The sequence below is a fragment of the Pituophis catenifer genome, unplaced genomic scaffold, assembly GCF_029215685.1.
Source record: "Pituophis catenifer annectens isolate HBS135680 unplaced genomic scaffold, rPitCat1.0.hap2 SCAF_15, whole genome shotgun sequence".
NCBI lineage: Eukaryota > Metazoa > Chordata > Lepidosauria > Squamata > Colubridae > Pituophis > Pituophis catenifer.
In genome coordinates, this window is record NW_027256895.1 from 4,734,047 (window position 1) to 4,754,882 (window position 20,836).

At 41.1% G+C, this 20,836-nt stretch overlaps 2 protein-coding genes across 2 annotated transcripts; one reads left to right on the forward strand and one right to left on the reverse strand.

Annotated features, from left to right (window-relative positions):
• Positions 1-2,142: 2,142 nt before the first annotated feature.
• On the forward strand, positions 2,143-4,079 carry HOMEZ (homeobox and leucine zipper encoding). Its single transcript, XM_070954368.1, has one exon. The coding sequence runs from the start codon at positions 2,183-2,185 to the stop codon at positions 3,614-3,616; it is 1,434 nt and encodes a 477-aa protein (XP_070810469.1). The 5' UTR covers positions 2,143-2,182; the 3' UTR covers positions 3,617-4,079.
• A 1,876-nt stretch (positions 4,080-5,955) lies between these two features.
• On the reverse strand, positions 5,956-20,064 carry RNF212B (ring finger protein 212B). The gene is made up of 15 exons (XM_070954505.1): positions 19,965-20,064; positions 19,516-19,568; positions 18,628-18,702; positions 11,484-11,599; positions 10,576-10,636; positions 10,372-10,400; positions 10,096-10,142; positions 9,842-9,884; positions 9,102-9,159; positions 8,277-8,322; positions 7,952-7,991; positions 7,683-7,819; positions 7,074-7,129; positions 6,442-6,482; positions 5,956-5,989 (listed from the first exon to the last, which is right to left on the reverse strand). Exons 1-15 carry the CDS (start codon positions 20,062-20,064, stop codon positions 5,956-5,958), a joined length of 936 nt encoding a protein of 311 aa, XP_070810606.1.
• Positions 20,065-20,836: the final 772 nt, after the last annotated feature.

Genomic DNA, 20,836 nt, shown 5'->3' on the forward strand with positions numbered 1-20,836 from the left:
GAGAAGGAAGGAAGGAAACTCCTGAAGTGGGAGGGAAGAAAAGTAAGTACAGTGTCCAGAATTCAGTGGAAGGGATTTGAAGATGGGTGTGGGGTGAGAGGCAAGACTGGAAGGGAAGGCCGCTGAAGAAGTGTTGGAGTGGGGGACCTACAAAGAAAGGGTTACTGCGGACGTTTGGGGACGCCAAGCTGGAAAAGGAGAGATTTTGGTGGTGTTCACATTGTTATCATTCCAGAGATTGGTTCAGGATAGTTCCCATACACATACACACACAAACACACTTGAAAAAATGTTTGCTCCTCCTGCAGTGCATTTACTGAGCAAGACACTTTATTCCATTAGTGGCAGGATTTACTAAGAGGCTGTGGCTTTGGGGGGAAGCTGCCCATGAATTTTGACTTCAGGCACCTCATTTCCTCCTGTCATTTAAAGTGGCATTAATTGCCCCATTATTTCCATATTATCTGTTTGCTAAGTTGAAGCCATCTGTTTTTTCCATGGCTATTAAAGTGAAATTGGCTCTTCAGTCTGATTAGCACAATCGGCCCCGGCATTGCATTTCGTTTCGATTTATTACCTCTCCAGGTTTTAAGTTCCTGGGTTATATAAATTATTGCGCTTTGAAACACCGTCAGTTCCTCCAAATAGACTTTCCAGATAAAAAGCTTCCAACAAATTTCGGAGGGGATGCAGAAAGAATACTAATAGGTGGGTGGAAGTTGGCTTTAGCAAAAGGAATTTTGTCTTTGTGAATAATAAGCTGGAACTCAACACTTTTACATCCTTTTCTATAACAGAATTGAAATAAAAGGCCTACTTTCACCTGCGTACATAATTTGATTAATTTGATTCAATAAGCCAAATTAGAAGCTGTAGTTTATAAATTAATATACATTGAATGTTTCATGCTTCATGTTAAGCCAAAACCGCTCACATTTTAGCTTGGGAGCAACATGAAATCTCTGGTACTGTGTTAACATTGATTGTGCACAAAAATATTTTTTGCTCCAGAAACCTGTTAAGATTACGATTATATATCTCTCTCTATATAAACTCTATATGCTCTCTTTAATATTAATAAGCGGAACTTCAAGCACAGTTTCCCCAACTCACGTGACCTGGGAGATTCTTAGCCAAGTAAAATATGATGTTAATTGCAAATCCATATGAGGGAAGAGAAAGACGAACGGTTGTAAATGTCTTTTCAGTCTGGCATAGAATCCAAAATAACTAGAGAGATACACTGTTTAGAAAAGAGGCTCTGTTAATGCAGAGAAGTAAGCAGTTTGGCGATGAACCAACGGTCTGGGTGGAGCCACTTTGGACAATAAGAGGTTCATGTGACACGGTGCCTCTCTGGATCTCCTTCCGTCAACTCTCGAAAGGACTCTAGCTGAAGCCATACTTCACTTTGCTTCGTTTTTTAGTTGCCGTGCATATTGGGTGGAGGGGTGGGGGCAGATTTGAAGAACGTAGAACGTTCTCCTCTACACTGCCAGACATAACAGCAATAAGGCTCCTGAGAACCAAGGTCAGCTCATCGTGCCCTAGCAAGGGCAGGAGGGAGTGATGAAGTCATTGCCTGCTTGGTTAGTTAACGTGACCTGTCACACAAGGGTGGGTGGGTGGGCAATATCTATTCTCTCATTATGCCAAAGTGCGGGAATGATTTAGAGGTGGTTTCACATTTGAACGTGCCGATACGATGCGCCCAAGAAACAGGATCTTTGAGAAAAGCCGCCGCCTCAGGGTCTTTTGAATGGATTGGGAGCATTAATCGGAACCATGACACACCCTCATTATCCAGCCCATAGATTGCTGGGTCTCCTCTTTCTGACCAAGTGATAGTTTTCAATGTGGGAAGTCTTTTTTTTTTTTTTAAAGAAGAGCACTCAATTATGCGAGCCGTAATTTGTAGACTGGAGTTGTAGTGCTTGGGTGCTGGGTAGTGAGCAGAGAGAGAAAAAAGTGGATTTGCAGTGTTGGTGCTCGCCTTTTCTCTAAAACTCTCTGCTTTATCCTTGCCTCATTACTTATTACTTAACATGCTGCGTCTTTTTACGTTATCCCCTACAATTGATGTATTTTTTGCTCTTTCTCTTTTCTTCCCCCTCTGCTCCAGCTCTTCTGAAAAGCCCGCAGCTGATTCCCAAAGAGAGACGACTTCTCGACTGCCGCAGCCATGCCCTCCAATAAGGACGCCTCTGGCTGTCTCGGCTCACCGCCAGGTTTGATCTGCTTGCCGCCCATCTCAGAGGACCTCCAGCTGGTATGGACTCAGGCGGCCCAGACGAGTGACCTGGATGGTAACCAGCACCTCCTGCAGACTTTCAGCTATTTTCCGTATCCCAGCCTTTCCGACCTGGCTTTGCTCTGCCTGCGTCACGGCCTGCACATGGAGAAGGTGAAGGCTTGGTTCATGGCGCAGCGGCTGCGCTGCGGCATCAGCTGGAGCGCCGAGGAAATCGAAGAGACTCGGGCTCGCCTCATCTATCACCAGGACCAGCTTCACTTTAGTTGCCTGCTTGCTGGCAACGAGGGCGACTCCTGGCACCAGACTTGTAAAAGCCCTTCGTACCACCACCAGCTGGCTCCCCACTCCCTGCACTACTCCGGTAAATATCCAGAGAACCAGCAACCTCTTGTAACCTCCTTAAATCATTGTAGTACAGCTCCAGGGACAAAAGAACTCGGGACGATCACTCAGGACATTTGGAAACTGCAGGAAAACGCCCCGTCGTCCCACTATAAGAAACCTCAGGAACATTTTGAACCTTCAGGGATCACGATGAATTTTCAAAATACCAAAGAGACTATTTCCGGTACTTATCCACCCATCACAACCCTTGGCCTGGATTATAACTTCCTGGATTCTCACACGATGGCCTGGAACTTCCCCGCAGCATCCCAACCTCCCGCTGAGTCCATCACGCCTGCCGTTAACGGCGGGCACCACCCGGTGATTCTTCCGCTGGGTTCCTCGGTGAAAGTCACCCCGTCCTCCTCGAAAGTTACAACCAGTGCCGCGGACCTTCAAAACCATCAGCACTCTGTCAGCGAGCAGCAGACTTTTTTGCCAGAGGTTTTACGGAAGCCTAGGCGGAAGACGAAGGAACAACTGGATTTGTTAAAGGCCTTCTTCCTTCACCGGCAGTGGGCCAGGAGAGAGGATTATCACCAGTTGGAGCAAGTAACCGGGTTACCCCGGGCAGAGATCATCCAATGGTTTGGAGACACACGTTATGCCCTGAAGCACGGTCAGCTGAAATGGTTCCGGGACAATGCAGGGCAGAGTCCAGAGCCTGCTTCCTCAGGTGGACCTCCTCCTCCCCAGCCATGCACAAATCCTCCAGACATGAGCACCCTGGAACAGTACTGGGCCACCCACGCGCAGCTGCATGAGAATGACTTGCCGATGCTCTGCCGCCAATCGGGAATGAGCGCGGAGCAAGTGTTGGAGTGGTTTCACTTGCACTTGCCGGCGCCGTGCGAGGTGGAGGTGTGTCTGGGGGACGATGACGAGGTAGACGAAGAGGTGGCGGCCGCAATGATAAAAGCGGAAGACGAAGACTACGACGAAGAAGAGGACGTGGAAGAGGAGGAGGACGAAGACTGAAGGACTTTTGTGCAGATGCTGGAGGGTTTTGGATTTCTCCGAGGAGCAGGTGGAAGGATCAGTGAGACAGATTAGTAAATCCTGGGAGCCAGGTTTCTGTCCCAACCGTTTCCTGCTGGTAGCAGTGACCCGCATCACTTATGTTCTAGAATGGTTTCTTTTTTCCCTTTGAGCCACTGAATATAAAAACGAAACTAGTTTTGTTTCCATTCACTGTTTATCAAGGCAGAATCACAATGGTATAAAGAAGGGGTTTCCAACCCTTCAGATGTGAGTGGCCATAATACTGTATATGAATGCCTTCAGCAATCCGCTGGGTCTCCAATGATTTCTTTGAAAAAACTTCAAAGAATTAAACTTCAGTTAATTGCATTGTTTTGGTTTCATATTTTTCCTCTATAATAATCAGAGGAAATTTTTTCCTTAATAATTATACATTTGTTGTCTAGGTCACTAAACCCTGAAGCCCAACAATTGCCTAATTTTGTTACCTTTTCTAAGACTTGGAATACAGATATTTTTCATTTACCCTTGGATGTATCTGTCTTGATTCTGTTTCTTCCAATTCATTTATTTTTTTATTCGAGTTTAGAAACTGGACCGTTCGTTACCAGAGTTGCAGAGATTTGGCAACCCCACTCTTTCAAATTCCATAAAAGCCATACATAAGATTTAACCGGTCTAAGCTTGCATACCAACTATATTTTCCTGAGTAAATGAACAGTTAAAGTCATTATTTGCTTTTTGGTGCTTATGTTTTGTTTTTATAAGCCAGTTCTTTGAAATCAAAGAAATGTAGAAGACAGACTAAGGCTATCTTTCCTGTTTTCATGCCTTCAAAATACTTTGGAACTAAAAAATGTTAGTTTCTAGACTGGTACTTAAGATGGTGATTGTAGCTGTTATATTCAAATCGATATTTTGTCATTTATCTTCCATTTTCATTCTCTCCTTTATTTAAAAAAAATCATTTTTGGAATGACTTCTGTTATCTGCTCTTGGTGATCTTCTTTATCATATGATTCATATCATTTCTCTTAGTTGCTCTGTTTTCTTTTCCTTGTTCCGTTAGTGCCTTGATTCACCAGCTTTCCCTGTCATCCAGTTTTTCCATTCAAGTCATATATCTGGTCTGTACTAGTTGGTTGATATAGTGAATTCGATGCCAGTTAGAGATATTGTAAGGTAACAAGAGTGGCCTCTAGCAAAAGAAGTGCAAACACTCCTAAATGCTTGGTTATCTTCCATTTGTCAAATTGTCATTGCCCTCAGATTGATGGGGAAAATAAAACCCATACATTCTGAGAATAGCATTTGATATTATTTTGAAAGAAAGTAAAGAGGAATTTGGAAGTTTGTGAAAGTATGAAGAGGTAGGAGACTAGACAGAGATTAATCATCTGTACTTTAAAATTTCTATTTATTAAATACCATTTTCAATTTTTTTTTAAGTAGAATCTTTACAAAAATATTCTGCAGGCAAGAGAATTCAAAAATATTGAAATAAGCTAAACAACTTTAGTAAAAAGAAAGTGGTACATGGATTATGCCGTACTTAGTGAAATGTTCAAAGGCTGTAACTTGTCAAAGATAGAACTGAGCGGAATAATTTGATTTGTGGATTGGTTACTTAATAAATTGAATGAGTTAATAGATAATTATGTTCAGTAAATTATATCTGTCTTTTTCCTCTTTCTAAGTATAGTTTTTTTAAAGACTTGTCTGTTTTGTTTCGGTTTGCAAAACAACATTGGTTGCAAATACAATAATCCTACATTATGGGCAACCTGGATCAAATTGAATATTTCATCTTGGAAGTACACAAAGCATTTTAGCTCAGAGAACATACAACGTAATACATTTTCTTAGCAAATCTAGTCACAAAGTAAGATTGAAGCTAGGATCCACAGGTTACTTAATGGGCTATATTTGACAGTTAAAACACCATGTATCACTAATGCTACTGCAGAGTTCACCAGCTAATTTTAGCCATTTTCCTCAAAGACTTTATAGGGATTTGTTTTAAAATTATGTCACATATGCCAAGTGCCATAAATATACTTTGCCTTGTATAATAATTTTTATTTATTTACTACGATTCATACACCAGTTGGCTTCAAGCAACTGTGAACGTCTTATTTCAAGTCACAAAAAATATTTAAAAGAATTTTAATCAAAACAGGGTCTCCTAATGGCATCACTCAATTACTAATGGATTGCTTTTTAATCAGCTTCAAATATTCAGAAGATTTATACTGCAGGAAATCTGCACAGAAGAGTCTATCTTGCATCTAACATTAGGATGATGTTTAAGAGCACAGCTGCTTTGGTCATCCCCATTATTGCTGATGGATTTGGCTGATGGATGAATACCTGGGGAAAAGTGCAATTAACTAGTTGTGTGGAGCCAGTCTTCCTACTTTAGGGATGTATTAAATTCTGATCACTATTTAGTTTGCTCAACAAAATTACATTCTAATTTCTGATAACAGCAAGTAATGTATTTCTAACATGCTACAATTTTAATTTAACAGAAGACATGGGGAATGAGGAAAAAATTGGGACTTTGTTCCTTTGGATGCTGCCATTAAGATTTCTAAATGGTAAAGCTAGGACTTAACCCAATTTGTTTTAACAGAAAAAAAAAAAAAAAAAATCATTGTTGCATCTTGCTGGCAAGAGTGATGAAAACTAGAGCCGCGGTGGGGGGTAGAGGAGAGTGATAATTTCACCTGGATATTGATTACATTCATCGTCTTTCACAAAGCTGTGTCATGTAACATATGAAAGGGTGAGAATGAAGAATCCATGTAGGTCTCACTTACCTGTGGGGAAAGGATGGTGTAGAGTGAGGTGTGAATCTCAGCTGAGAATGAAGGAAAGGAAAAGCAATTGGAATGAGTGAAGCTTTTCTTAGTATGAATTACCTGTCTACAAGTCTGTAGAGATTCTCAGTCATCCGGGTCATGGTTGTCCCAATGGTGCTTTTTCAGGAGGCAGCCGGACTTTGTTTTTTCTTTTGAAGACGTTTCGCTTCTCATCCAAGAAGCTTCGTCAGCTCTGACAGGATAGTGGGGAATGGAACCATGACCTGGATGACTGAGAATTGCTACACACTTTTAGCTACACAATTTGGGATGAACACTCTAAGGTGGTGTGGGAGTAGGAATGGCTTTCCAGAGGGAAAATTGCAGACTACAGAACCATTAGCACTACTCGGGTGACCATTGAGGACACAGATAAACTTCCAAGTGCTTCAATGATCCTCTAAAAGGATGCAAATGACCAGCTGTCTGCAAGGAATATAAATCCTTCCATTCCCCACTATCCTGTCAGAGCTGAAGAAGCTTCTTGGATGAGAAGCCAAATGTCTTCAAAAGAAAAAAAAAAACAAGAAAGTCCAGCTGCCTCCTGAAAAAGCACCTTTGGGACTACCTGCCTGCAATCTACATTTTACCTGTAGAGGGCGCAGTCTTTCAGCAGTGTGGTCAGGAACTGAAGCACCTGTTGGATCTGTAAAAAAAAAGAAAGCAATAGGAAACAAACTGAACAGGAGGGCAAGTTCTGTGGGAGTTGAAGGGCTATCTTACCACGTTAGTCAATTTTGGCATTTGTATGTTATGCTAAGCCTTCGTTTGTCTAACCATTCTGGAATCTATAATGCCAGGGTTAAAAATTGCACAATATACTTTGGGCAGACTGGTAATGTCAGGCATGCATCAAAAGAAAAGAGGACTTTTCTAGGAAAAAGTGAGGGAGATTAGGACAAAGGTTTAATTTTACTTAAAATAACAGTATAGTTGATGTGATTATTCTTTGTGTATGGTTCCCCTTCTGTTCACTTTAAACAGTACTGTTCAATGACAACTTTGAGGGGTCATTCAAGCTAAATCCAATGCTTTGGGATTCACCTGTAGCTAGTGGGCCTTAGATGCTGTTATTATTTACAAATCATTAGAAGCCAAATTCACATAAGGAGCTAGATCACAACCAAAAGTAGTGTGATATTGCACAAAAACTATATGGAATAAACATATGTTCGCCAAAGAGGAACAACTTTCCTCACCGGGAAAGATGCTGAGGTTGAAGTACGGAGTTTCCTGTGGCTGCCCAGGGTTATTAGCACTCTGACTTAGTCTCGCTGTCGGAGTTTGAAGACTGAAGACATTGAAACTGGGTGTGTGGGAAGTGGAAGGAGAGGCCCTACGGAGGAAGGAGGGTGACAGAAGTCATAATTATTGTAGAAGACAACACCAAATGTTTTTAAACTTACACCATATAAACTATATGTAAGCAACACCTTCATCAAGGCCCCTCCCCACTCCTATGACTCACCTGTAGAATAAGCTCTGCATGGAGGCTGAAGACGGAGTGGCTGCCAAATAGAATGTAAAGGTGTTAACACCTGGAATGAATGGTGGAAAGCACATGGAAAGGCGATAGGAAGTTTAAGGGTAGGCAACGTGAGAAAAGAGTATTGTAAGGCGAGGAGATCAAATAGAAATGATGTTTCTCTTCACAATAAATTCTGTTCCAAATAATAAGCTGTGAAACGATGCTTGTCTGTAGAAATGAAACCCTGGAAGATTTCTTGATTTTATTTCCTTTGGAATCTAAATATGGCAAAAATTTACTGTTTGTTGACAGTTACACTTCTTACCATTCGCAGAGACCGCCGGGGTCGTTCGTGTGGTTCTGGTGGTATGCTGAATAAAGGGGGAGAAAAGTTTAAAGGAATTTTCATTTATTTAATCTCATTTGTATAGTGACTCGGAGCAGCGTACAACAAAGCTAAGAACAGTGACTATGTAAAATCATTACAAAAATATTAAGAACTATTTTTTTAAAAAGCCAGATGGAGCAGGGGTGAAATCCAGCAGGTTCTGACAGGTTCTGGAGAACCGGTAACAGAAATTTTGAGCAGTTTGGAGAACCAGTAGCGGAAATTTTGAGTAGTTTGGAGAACCGGCAAATACCACCTTTGGCTGGCCCCAGAGTGGGGAGGGAATGGAGATTTTGCAGTATCCTTCCCCTGCCACACTCACAAAGCCATGGCCACAGAACCGATAGTAAAAAAATTTGGATTTCACCACTGAGATGGTGGAAGGATGTTAATGGAGCAAAAGTACTAAAAGGGCAACAATTAAAATATTCATAAACACCTTCGAGCTAAACATTATTCATTGTTCTTTGTTGCCGATAAACCGGTTTGGGGATTTGGAGCTTTTAGGATTCCCCAATGAAACCTCCTTTTTAACCATATTATTGCTAAGGAAACGGTGGTTCTGCCCAAGCCATGTGTGGCTAAACAGAAGGAAGAGCCCAGAATGTTTTATCTCCAAAAACAGCTTTTTGTTTGGGCAGATGGTTATCAGTGGAATTTTATTCTCAAAACTACCTTCAAATAACTGCACGAAACAAAGCAGTCTGTCTATCCATGGTTTCGCTTTCCTGGGAAAAGAAAAAAGCAATGGCAGAAACTAACCTGCCAGCTTGGTGGGCGGCTGACTCTGGAAGAAATGGAATCCATAGAAGACGAGCGGCTGAGAAAAGAGGCACAATTGGTCAAGGAGCTGTCACTAGCTACAACTGAAAGCTAAATCTGCAGTTGGATGCTCAGTATCTTTATGTGATCTTTTAAGTATAATAATCAAATTTTGCTGTAAGGGAGCTCGACTGAAGGGACCATAGTCACAGTAAGGAAGATTTTAAGATGGAAACACACTTATTCCACTTAGAATATGCATACCATGGTATATAGACAGCCACTTGTCTGAAATAATATAGGTTGAGCAGAGGGTTGGACTAGAAGACCTCCAGGATCCCTTCCAGCTCTATTCTATTCTGAATTCCAATTTTTCAAAGAAAACACTGTTCCTTCTCTTCAATTCTGAGCAAGTTTCTAAAAACTACGCAATCTTCCAGGATCTGGAGCACATTTAGAAGAGTGGCTGCCTTGGGAAACTTAGCTCAAAATATCCTTTGCCAGAAAACCAACTAGCTCTTCGGGATATTTACACCAACCAACTGGGACTTTTTGCGTGGACCCAAGATACTTCTGTAAAAGGTATACTAGAATGTAGCATATTTTTGCTGGCTTGTTTATTTCCATATTTGACCGTTTTTACAAAAAAAAAAAAAAAAAACACCCTGTCCAAAGAGTTTTTGATAAAAACTATAAACAGTGTGAATCACCCCTAACTGGGGGGAAAAAAAAACATTTACCTGACCACCTCACTGGAGCGCTGGAAAATTGGTTGCGGTGTAACTGCAAAGTATGAGATAGTTACTATGTAGCCATGGTTAAATCTGCTAGACATAATGTTGGCCTGAGATAATAAGATTATCTGTCCATATCCTACATTGTCCTCAGAGATCCAGGCAAACATCCATATAGTTCCGTCCATGCACATATCTACACATACACAAAATATTACCCTGGACCAAGTGAAGAGATTCGGGATCCTTATCTCTCTTACCTGTCTGTGACGGAGGAGTGATGGCAATCGGCCTTGGGGTGCTGTTTCTGCAGCAAATTGAAATGAGTTTGATCAGTTAGGATAACTCCTCCCCACCCACCCACCCACCCCTAAACATTGGGGTTTTTCTTTGCCCTGTGTTTTCATTGCTGGCCTATGATGGTTCAAGACCCAGCTCCCTCATTTTGCCACGAAGATCTCTTACAGCACTGCCTCTATTTCATGGGCTGCCCATCCTGATTTAATGTTTCCAAAGGACAGAACAGACATACTGACCTGCTACCCTGGTGCTGTCTGGGAAAAGCCTGTTGTGAGAAGAAGGGAAGGTTTGAGGGGTCAACAGCTGGGCCCCTAACATGCAAAGAGGTTTGATTTACTCTCTCAATAAATAAAGCAGAAGAGCAGTAGTCATTGCTGCCAGCAGAGGGTGACAAGAAACCAAATAAGGGAAAATATAATTGTTTCCACCAAACTTCTTACCTTCAGGTTGAAGTACTTCTTCTTCAGTTCCCTATTTTCCTTCTGTACAGCCTCTAGTTCTCTACATATGGAAGTGGCAGGCAAGAGAAACAGAAAGCGGGTAATAATAATATGCCTTGATGCTTTAGAGCCCACTAGAGAACACTTCAGCAGTGATGAGAATAAAGGCAGGAGGGCTGCCTCTGGGGCCATGCAAGCTATTAGTTTCACTTCACAAATTATCAACATGTTTTAACATTTAATGGCTGATATCAGAAGGGAGCAGTAGCCTGGAGTCTTCTTTAGAAAGGTATATAACCCTATTTGCTTGCCCCAGTTTTTATCTCCATCAAAAATAAAACAAGTGTTTCTTTCTTTCCCACCAATTAGGACAACTGAAGGATATTTCCAACTTACTCAATAACTTTCTTTTGGGGAAGAGAGGAGAGGAAAGAATGGCTTTCTGGATATATGAACGGGGGAAAAAATGTTTTAAGTATTTTAATTAAACAGCTCAGAGTGGGGGGTTGACTTAAGAAGGCACAATGGACCTTTGATCAACCAGTAATGTTCTTAACTGAGTGACAATATGAAACTAGATCTTGTAAAGTTAATCATATTAACTTTACTAATCCCTACAGATAAAACTAACAGGCTATATTCACAGAGTAGTAGGCCAAGCAGGTAAATGAAAGACCTAACAACTGTATTTGCACAACCCGTTAACCTTATTTTGAATCTTAGTTAGGTTCTCTTTGTGGCTTGGAGTGCTGTGTGAAGCAGCTTATTTGGTGCCTTAGCATGTTCAGTGTATTATATGTCGTCGTCCCCACCCTCAGAGAATAGGATAATTTAATATTCATACTGTGTTGTGCAGACACATTTATACTGTTTTCCTCTCTTATATGAACACAACCTGCATATCTCACTTTTCCTGGATAGTTAGTTTGTGGAGAGCTTGCTGGAGTGCTCCTTCGGCTTTTGAAGCATTATTTTTGTAGAAAGAGACCAGCAGGTCCATCTGGCTCTTCTGGAATGTCCATACCTAGAAAGAAGACCAGAAGGCACGAGAGAAGTGGATTTCAAGGAAATTCAGCATCTGGTCTCATGACTGTAACTCATTTAGGGATATAAGAAGCGGCATATGCGGAACCTTTTAAGTCCAGGTACATCACTCAGAGCAGAAGACATCTCCTGTATATGGATCGTACACAACCAGTCCCTACAAATCTCAGTAGGCTTGCGATACGAAATCTTTGGCATTCTGAATATTATTCAAATCTTTTTTTTTTCATAGTTTTATTAATTTATAATACGACATACAAAAAGAATACGAAAGCAAATATTAGGTAAATTAGAAAAGGAAAAAGGGGAAGTGGAAAAAAAGCATTGACTTCCGACTCCTTTCATGCAGTAAAATAAGGCATTAATATTATTCAAATCTAACTCCCATATATTTCAAATAGGATGGTCAGCAGTAATTGATGGGAAGACTGGTCCAATGATATCTATCCTAGATTGGAAGTCTCTGTTCACAGTCACTCATGCCTTGATCACCTCTCTTTTAGATTGCCACAATGTAGCTAAGAGCTGACAATCAATTGATGACACATAATCATTTTGCTGTATTTAAAGCTACTCTTCCTTATGATTACAACTCAGTTTTCTGGTTTAAAGCTTGAGGTCTTGTTATCTATGAGATCACCTTCTCCAAGTGGCTTATGCCTACTCAATAAGACCATGGACTCTTTCTGGATCCCGTTTCTTAAGGCACATAATTTTCAGGGACCCAGCTGACCACCTTCTCTGAAGCATCATTTCTCCTGAGATCAGATTGTTTCCCATCCTTTTTTTGGGGGGTGGGGGAAGCCTTGGAAATAAAATTGTAGTGAAAGTCACTGTCCTGATATGGATTGTGTGTTATTAATTTTGCTCCTTAGAGTACTGATGGTTTGTTTTGCTATTTATTTTATTACTGAACTTTATTGTGTTTCCTTTATTTTATAAGATGTTCAGTGCCTTGTCTGAATTACAACTGGCAAAGAAATGGCAGTAATGGCACAGTGCCTATATAGAGGGCCTATATGGGCCTTAATAAAATGGAATGGAGAAGGAAAGGGAAGGCAAAGGACAAGGGGCAAACTCCAAAGGGTTGACTTTATTTGGCCAAGTGTGATTAGACACACAAGGAATTTGTTTCCAGTGGAGAGGGAGGTTATTCTCCAAAAATCACAAGACCTGGCTTTTCCCAAAAGTGCTGGGAGAAAGTGAGGTGGGTGAGAGGATTTAACAATGGCCTACATGTGGAACCTTAATTTTGGTGCCAGATTTCTTAATGTTCATGGTTTATATGTATAATGTTGTCTTGTATTATGGATGTTATTTTAATTGCTAATTGGGAGTTGCCCAGAGTTTGATGTAAGTTGGGTGGCTGTATAAATATTTTCAATTAAATAATGACCATAGATTCTCCAGCCCTGGAACCATCTGGTAGCTGAGTAGAAGGACAAATGGTCTAATAGTACTTTATATATTTACTTTAATATTCCATCCAGTCAAGGGTGTGAGCTGTGCTCTTTATTTGCAAGGCACATAATATATAGAGCAAACAGTTCAGACTTTGTGTATTTAAAGCTGTAAAATGAACAAGGTTATATGAATATTATCCACGAGGTGAGTTGAATGATAGCAAGGAATCTTTCAACAGCTTAAAGTCTAACCAATTTATTACAGTATAAATTGTCTTAGATTACATTTCCTGGCTTTCCTTCTTGGTTACCCCCAGAACTGTTTTTAAACCATGAAAATTTAAGAATTAACTTTTAGAATTAAAGAGGATCTCTGGGGGGAAAAAAAACTCCAATACTGTACAGAACTGCCTATTTGAATATCTGGCATGTGCGTCATTTTTGCTTGATAGTTTATGTTAAGCAACTGCATGTCTGATTTATAGGGAAAAAAATCTTATCAGAAATAAGTACTGTGAAACTGGTTACAGCCTAATTAATGCATTGGGAAAATGTGTCATAATCCCTTAAATACGGGTGCCTGTTATTATACAAATATAACAACTCTCTAGAAATTGAAAGAATGGGCATGCAAACTATTCTTAGGCTGAGAAAGAGATTAAAAAAAAACTACCAGAAAACAATGGAAATGCAGGCAATTAAAATATCTGTCCATCAGGATTTCTTAATCTTTACTTGGGACTAAAAAACCCCCTTCTCTCACTTTTTTCCAACTTTTGGAATCTCCTTCCATATGGTTGGTGCTCACTTGTGTGTTATATTGCAGGGTTTTTTTTTTAACAGCAGGGGGAGCCCTTTATTTTTCCCAGGCCTTTAATAGTTTAAAGTAAGAGATGCAGCGGCTGTTTTATCACTGTTATGTATGATAATTATATATAATATTTCCACTCTTTTATCTTTTGAAAACTGTACTAGGAAATGTCTATTTTAAAATGTGATGCATAATAAGCATTCATGCGAATGGATGAAAATAATGTGACGTTTTCTAAACCAGTTATCTGCACATATATGTGTGTGTATGTGCGCATCATTCTCAGGACTGAATTTTTCCTGTTTTTTTCAAGGTTGCTTTTCTTCTTGCATATCAGGTTGTTGAGATGACAAGGAGACTTATGTGATTACATGGAAATTACCTGGATTGCTGTTCTCAACCATCTTACTTTCTTTTTAACCCACTGGAGGCCAAACTTTCCTTATGAAAATCAAGATTATACAGTATCTTTCAGTCTTAGCACAAACAAATATACACTGCTCAAAAAAAATAAAGGGAACACAAAAATAAGACATCCTAGATCTGAATGAATGAAATATTCTTAGTAAATACTTTGTTCATTTCATAGTTGAATGTGCTGACAACAAAATCACACAAAACTTATCAATGGAAATCAAAATTATCAACCCATGGAGGTCTGGATGTGGAGTTTCACTCAAAATTAAAGTGGAAAAAAAAACACTACAGGCTGATCCAACTTTGATGTAATGTCCTTAAAACAAGTCAAAATGAGGCTCAGTAGTGTGTGTGGCCTCCACATGCCTGTATGACCTCCCTACAACGCCTGGGCATGCTCCTGATGAGGTGGCGGATGGTCTCCTGAAGGATCTCCTCCCACACCTGGACTAAAGCATCCCCCAACTCCTGGACAGTCTGTGGTGCAATGTGGCGTTGGTGGATGGAGCTGTTGTGGCTCCGTTACCTGAGCCTGTGTCATCGGCAGGAGAGGACTCCGAAAGTGAAAGAGAGGAGTTGGCAAGGCCTCCCTCTCCAGGACCCTCCTCTCTGGCAATGCCTTCCGTGTCCACCGAAGGGCAAGAGATAGGGCCGGGGGCCAAGCCCATCCACGCAGCCACAGATGGATAGTGATGAGGGTAATGAGTCTTGGCTGGATCCACGCCAGCGTCGCAGAGATAAGCGCGCGCAACAGAAGAAAAGGCGTGCCCGAGATTAGGCTGAGTCACTGGACCACACCCCACAGGATATAAAAGGGAGCGTGGTGGCCAGTCAAACCTTGTGACGAACAAAGCTGAAAGCTTCCACGCCATTCTGCATTGCCGGACTTTTGCTATAAGACTTAGCTGGATTATTTCTGGACTTGATTACCTCCGTAATTATTGAGCTGTTTCTTTGGATGTATCAGAAGTGGGGAGAAGTTATCTCTCCTCTTCGTAAATAATAAACTCTTGGCAGGCAGCCACTAGGTTGTTGCCAAGTTCCGTTATCTTAAGGAAAAGGATTTTGCCGGCTGGTTTGGTTGTGTGCGTGTGGTTGGGGACAGAACAGGAGCGAGACATGATGTCCCAGATGTGCTCAATTGGATTTAGGTCTGGGGAACAGGCGGGCCAGTCCATAGCATCAATGCCTTCGTCTTGCAGGAACTGCTGACACACTCCAGCCACATGAGATCTAGCATTGTTGTGCATTAGGAGGAACCCAGGGCCAACCGCACCAGCATATGGTCTCACAAGGGGTCTGAGGATCTCATCTCGGTACCTAATGGCAGGCAGGCTACCTCTGGCGAGAACATGGAGGGCTGTGCGGCCACCCAAAGAAATGCCACCCCACACCATTACTGACCCACTGCCAAACCGGTCATGCTGGAGGATGTTGCAGGCAGCAGAATGTTCTCCACGGCGTCTCCAGACCCTGTCATGTCTGTCACGTGTGCTCAGTGTCAACCTGCTTTCATCTGTGAAGAGCACAGGGCGCCAGTGGCGAAGTTGCCAATCTTGGTGTTCTCTGGCAAATGCCAAACGTCCTGCACGGTGTTGGGCTGTAAGCACTACCCCCACCTGTGGACGTTGGGCCCTCATACCACCCTCATGGAGTCTGTTTCTGACTGTTTGAGCAGCCACATGCACATTTGTGGCCCGCTGGAGGTCATTTTGCAGGGCTCTGGCAGTGCTGCTCCTGTCCCTCCTTGCACAAAGGCGGAGGTAGCGGTCCTGATGCTGGGTTGCTGCCCTCCTACGGCCTCCTCCACATCTCCTGATGTACTGGCCTGTCTCCTGGTAGCGCCTCCATGCTCTGGACACTACGCTGACAGACACAGCAAACCTTCTTGCCACAGCTCGCATTGATGTGCCATCCTGGATGAGCTGCACTACCAGAGCCACTTGTGTGGGTTGTAGACTCTGTCTCTAGAGTGACAGCACCGCCAGCATTCAAAAGTGACCAAACCATCAGCCAGAAAGCATAGGAACTGAGAAGTGGTCTGGGGTCACCACCTGCAGAACCATTCCTTTATTGGGGATGTCTTGCTAACTGCCTATGCTTTCCATCTGTTATCTATTCCATTTGCACAACAGCATGTGAAATTGATTGTCAATCAGTGTTGCTACCTAAGTGGACAATTTGATTTCACAGAAGTGTGATTGACCTGGAGTTACATTGTGTTGTTTAAGTGTCCCCTTTATTTTTTTTTGAGCAGTGTAGAAAAGAAAGCCTTTTGTCACTGGCTGAGTGAGGATCATCTGTCTTTTATCCAAGGATTTTAGAACTGCAGGATTCTGGACTATCTTTTACCAGAGGCTCCTGTGCGGAATATTGAACACAAGGTAACAGTTTTGCCCATTTTCGGGATCTAATGAAGAGTAGTTGCAAACTTTGTTAAGTTCAATTAAGTGATATAATTCAGTGGTGGGTTTAAAAAAAAATTACTACCAGTTCTGTGGGTGTGGCTTGGTGGGCATGGCTTGGTGGGCATGGCAGTGGAAGGATACTATAAAATTTCCATTCCCACCCCACTCCAGGGGAAGGATATTGCAAAATCCCCATTTCCTTCCCACTCCAGGGGAAGGTTACTGCAAAATCCCCATTTCCTTCCCACTCCAGGGGAAGGTTACTGCAAAATCCCCATTTCCTCCCGATCAGCTGGGATTCGGGAGGCAGAGAATAGATTTATTTTATTTATTTTATTTTTTAAATTTTTGTACCGCCCCTTCTCCCAAAGGACTCAGGGCGGTGAACAGCCAAGATTAAGAAACATCCAATACAAACATTAAAATGCATTTAAAACAAAATTAAATCCAGTGGCTTTCCCCAATTTAAAATCCCTTACCCATAAAATTCACCAATAAAAATTCTAAGCCAGCCCGGCTTGCCGAAATAAAAACATTTTCAGAGCCCGGCGAAAGGTTCGGAGGTCTGGGATCAGTCGTATCCCTGGCGGTAGCTCATTCCAGAGGGAGGGTGCCCCCACAGAGAAGGCTCTTCCCCGGGGGGTCGCCAGTCGACATTGCCTGACTGACAGCACCCTGAGGAGACCCTCTCTGTGGGAGCGTATTGGCCGGTGGGAGGTTATCGGTGGCAGAAGGTGGTCTCATAAATAACCAGGTCCTAAGCCATGGAGTGCTTTGAAGATGAGAACCAGTACCTTGAAGCGCACCCGGAAGACCACTGGAAGCCAATGCAGCTCGCGCAGGAGAGGTGTTACATGGGAGCGCCATGTCGCCCCCATTAGTACCCGCGCGGCTGCATTCTGCACCAGTTGGAGCCTCCGGGTGCTCCTCAAGGGGAGCCCCATGTAGAGAGCATTGCAGTAGTCCAGGCGGGAAGTGACGAGGGCATGAGTGACTGTGCACAAGGAGTCCCGATCCAGAAAGGGGCGCAACTGGCGTACCACGCGAACCTGATAGAAAGCCCCCCTGGCCACGGCCATCATATGCTCTTCTAAAGACAGCCGTGCGTCCAGGAGGACACCCAAGTTACGCGCCCTCTCCGTGGGGGCCAATGTCTCGCCCCCAATAGCCAGCGATGGCACCAGCTGGCTATATCGGGACGCCGGCAACCACAGCCACTCAGTCTTGGAGGGGTTGAGTCGGAGTCTGTTCCTCCCCATCCAGACCTCCATGAGGGGGGGCATCTATTCTCTTCTAGGTGTTATTTACCGGTTCTCCAAACTACGCAAAATTTCCACTACCGGTTCTCCAGAACTGGTCAGAACCTGCTGAAACCCACCTCTGATATAATTGTAAGAAAATAAATAAAAACAATTGTTGAATGGATTGTAGAATAAAATACAGATCCATTCCATCTTTAAAGGTTCCTCCCCTCCTCTTCATCTGAGCGCTAGGCTATCTGGTTTACGAGATGGGATTAGGAGGAGGATTATCATGGTGGATTTTAATGCTCAGGTATCGCTGATTCTGCTGAAACTTCTTCTGTTGATTAACTAGCCCGTCACAATAGTTATCTGGCTCTTTTATCTAGATTTATTATGGTAATTAATTAGCTTGCTTGGCAAACTTGGGATCACTATTACTACAGAATTAACCTTTCCCCAGATTGGTTATTAACCAGTCCTCTAGGGGACCTTGGATCATTCATCCATGGTGTAACAGCTATTAAAAATGGAATAAAATATACCTTAATTGTAGGGAACATGTTTGACTAGGGAAGTAATTCATTCATGTTTTTTACATGGGTAGACATGCCTCCGAACACTTTAAGTGGGTCAGAATAACTTCAGTATTACATACCTGTTTTAATCACTGCCCCTCTTTTTCGTAGCTAAAATCAATGAGAATATAACCCCAAATGGTTTCTTACCTGAGAGATATGAGCAATATAGTTGAGCGCTGTTTCAACAGGGTTTTTGAAAAACTTCTTTTCTTCTTGCTTCATCTGAAAGCCAGAAAAGCAGACAAAGGGTAGATAAAGAGTTAAATTCTTTATAATCTAAAAAGTGAAACATATTGAATTTTTCGGAGTTTATTTAATTGGTTGTATATCTGAAATATCACCTTTCCAATATCATTTCACCAATTGAAATATGTCTATCCAGCTACTTGGTCATTCTGAATTCTTGTGCATATGATTTTGATTTTTTTTTTTACAGTTTTTATTTAATGTCATTATATTTTCTCCTGCCTTTCTTCCAAGGAGCAGAAGGTAGTATAGTATGAAGAATACCACTTTTGGAGTATTGAAAAACAGCAGGAAAAATATTATGAAATAAGTAATTTTTTTAAAAAAAAAATTGTTCTCTCATCTAACTTTATAGAAGCCTTTTTAAATAAGTTATAGTGACTGATTCCATGTAATTCAGTACACAGCATTAATGGGCAGTATTTTAATACTTTTCTCCATAATATAATTGGGATACATAATGAGGTCCCAATTGCCAGGTAGCTGAAATTATTTTTTCAAATTAAAAGTACATAATAAATCATTCTCAAGTTTTCAGGAAATGTCTTTTGTTTGGCTTCTTATAAATTAATATTTATCCACTTTCTACTAATGTCAGAGCTTTATTAAACTCATTGTTTAACACTCAACTTGTTTTTTTAAAAAAATCCTGCTCACTATTTGGCTTTCTTGCTTCTTATAATTTAAATATTTGACACATTCACCCAGTAAGTTGGGATACGAAGTCTGAGTTCAGAGACACCAAAAAGAAAGAAAAAAAGAATCTTTCTTATAGAAACCAGAACTTACATTATCTTTTAGAGACAAATATTTGCAGCTTGTTCCACAAGAAGGGCATTTGTCTAACAAGATTAAAAACGTAAAATGTTAATACGATATTGAAATGTTTCATATATAATAATGTCTAAAATTGAAAAATGGATGATTTTTCTAAAATTAGCAAGCCAATCTTTGTTTATATTCTCCTGGCTGATCTCTATATGTGAAGGAAGTTTGGGGCTGGATGGCACTTTGATAGGAAACCATCAGAAATCTCAGAGTTGTAGATCAATCTAGAATGTGGCAAAAATATCTATACTGTTACCAAGGAAATGACACAGAAGTGTCCAAGAGGTCATCAGAAGTCAGGCACATTTGAAGGAGATGTCATTTTTATTTCTTTGACTTTTACTCCTTTTGTGCTGGGTGGCACACACACAAAAAAGCCTCTAAAGTAAAAAAATCCACTTCATACTTACCTGTACCGGCACATTTTTGGCAAAATATATGTCCACAGCTAGTAACCGAAAAGTCAGATTTCTCTTGGGTGAAGCACTGATTGCAATGAAACCAATCCATGCTGCAAGGCAGAGAGGCAAGGTAGATTTTCCTCAGCTTCTATTGTGAATAAGAATGTGTCAGATTGTTTTCTAGAAAGAATTGTAATTGAATTTGAATTTTTGCGGGAAACAAAAAAAAATTAAGTCATGATATATGGTTCTGAGGATTAGAATAAAAATAAAAGGTTATAAAGAAGATATCACTAATGCTGTAACCATAGAACAAAAGGCTATTTTATATTTATAACTGCAGTAAAAGAAAATTGAAACTGACTTTTTTATTTCTGTATTTTGGTCTTTGTTCTTCTTTTTTTTCATTCCAAATATTGGTTGTTAGTTCTTATTCTGTATTTAAATTTTTAATACCGGTAAGATGTTATAAAAAGAATTGGATGGATGGAAAAGTAGAATTGGAAAGGTGATACAGATTAAAATAAGCAAATGAATTATAAAAAGAGAGGGAGAGAGAAGTAGAGGGAAAAAACCCAGGCATTTAGATAAGGCTGGATGGATATATTGGATTGGAAACAAAGGTGAAACTTTCCTCCATTAAGGGAGAAAATATAAGCAACTGAAGGATACATTTATATGGAAGATTGTGTTAGTGTTACTAAATTGATAAAATGTTGATTATGTTCGTTTCTTTATCCACATAATCCTTTCTTTAAAAGATGGTGAGGAAGGCAGAAAGTAGCACATCATCACCACCACCATCATCATCTGAGTATTACTGTATGGTTTGGTCTTATATGGACTGAAAAAGGATGATCGCAACTATATCAGGCCCAATA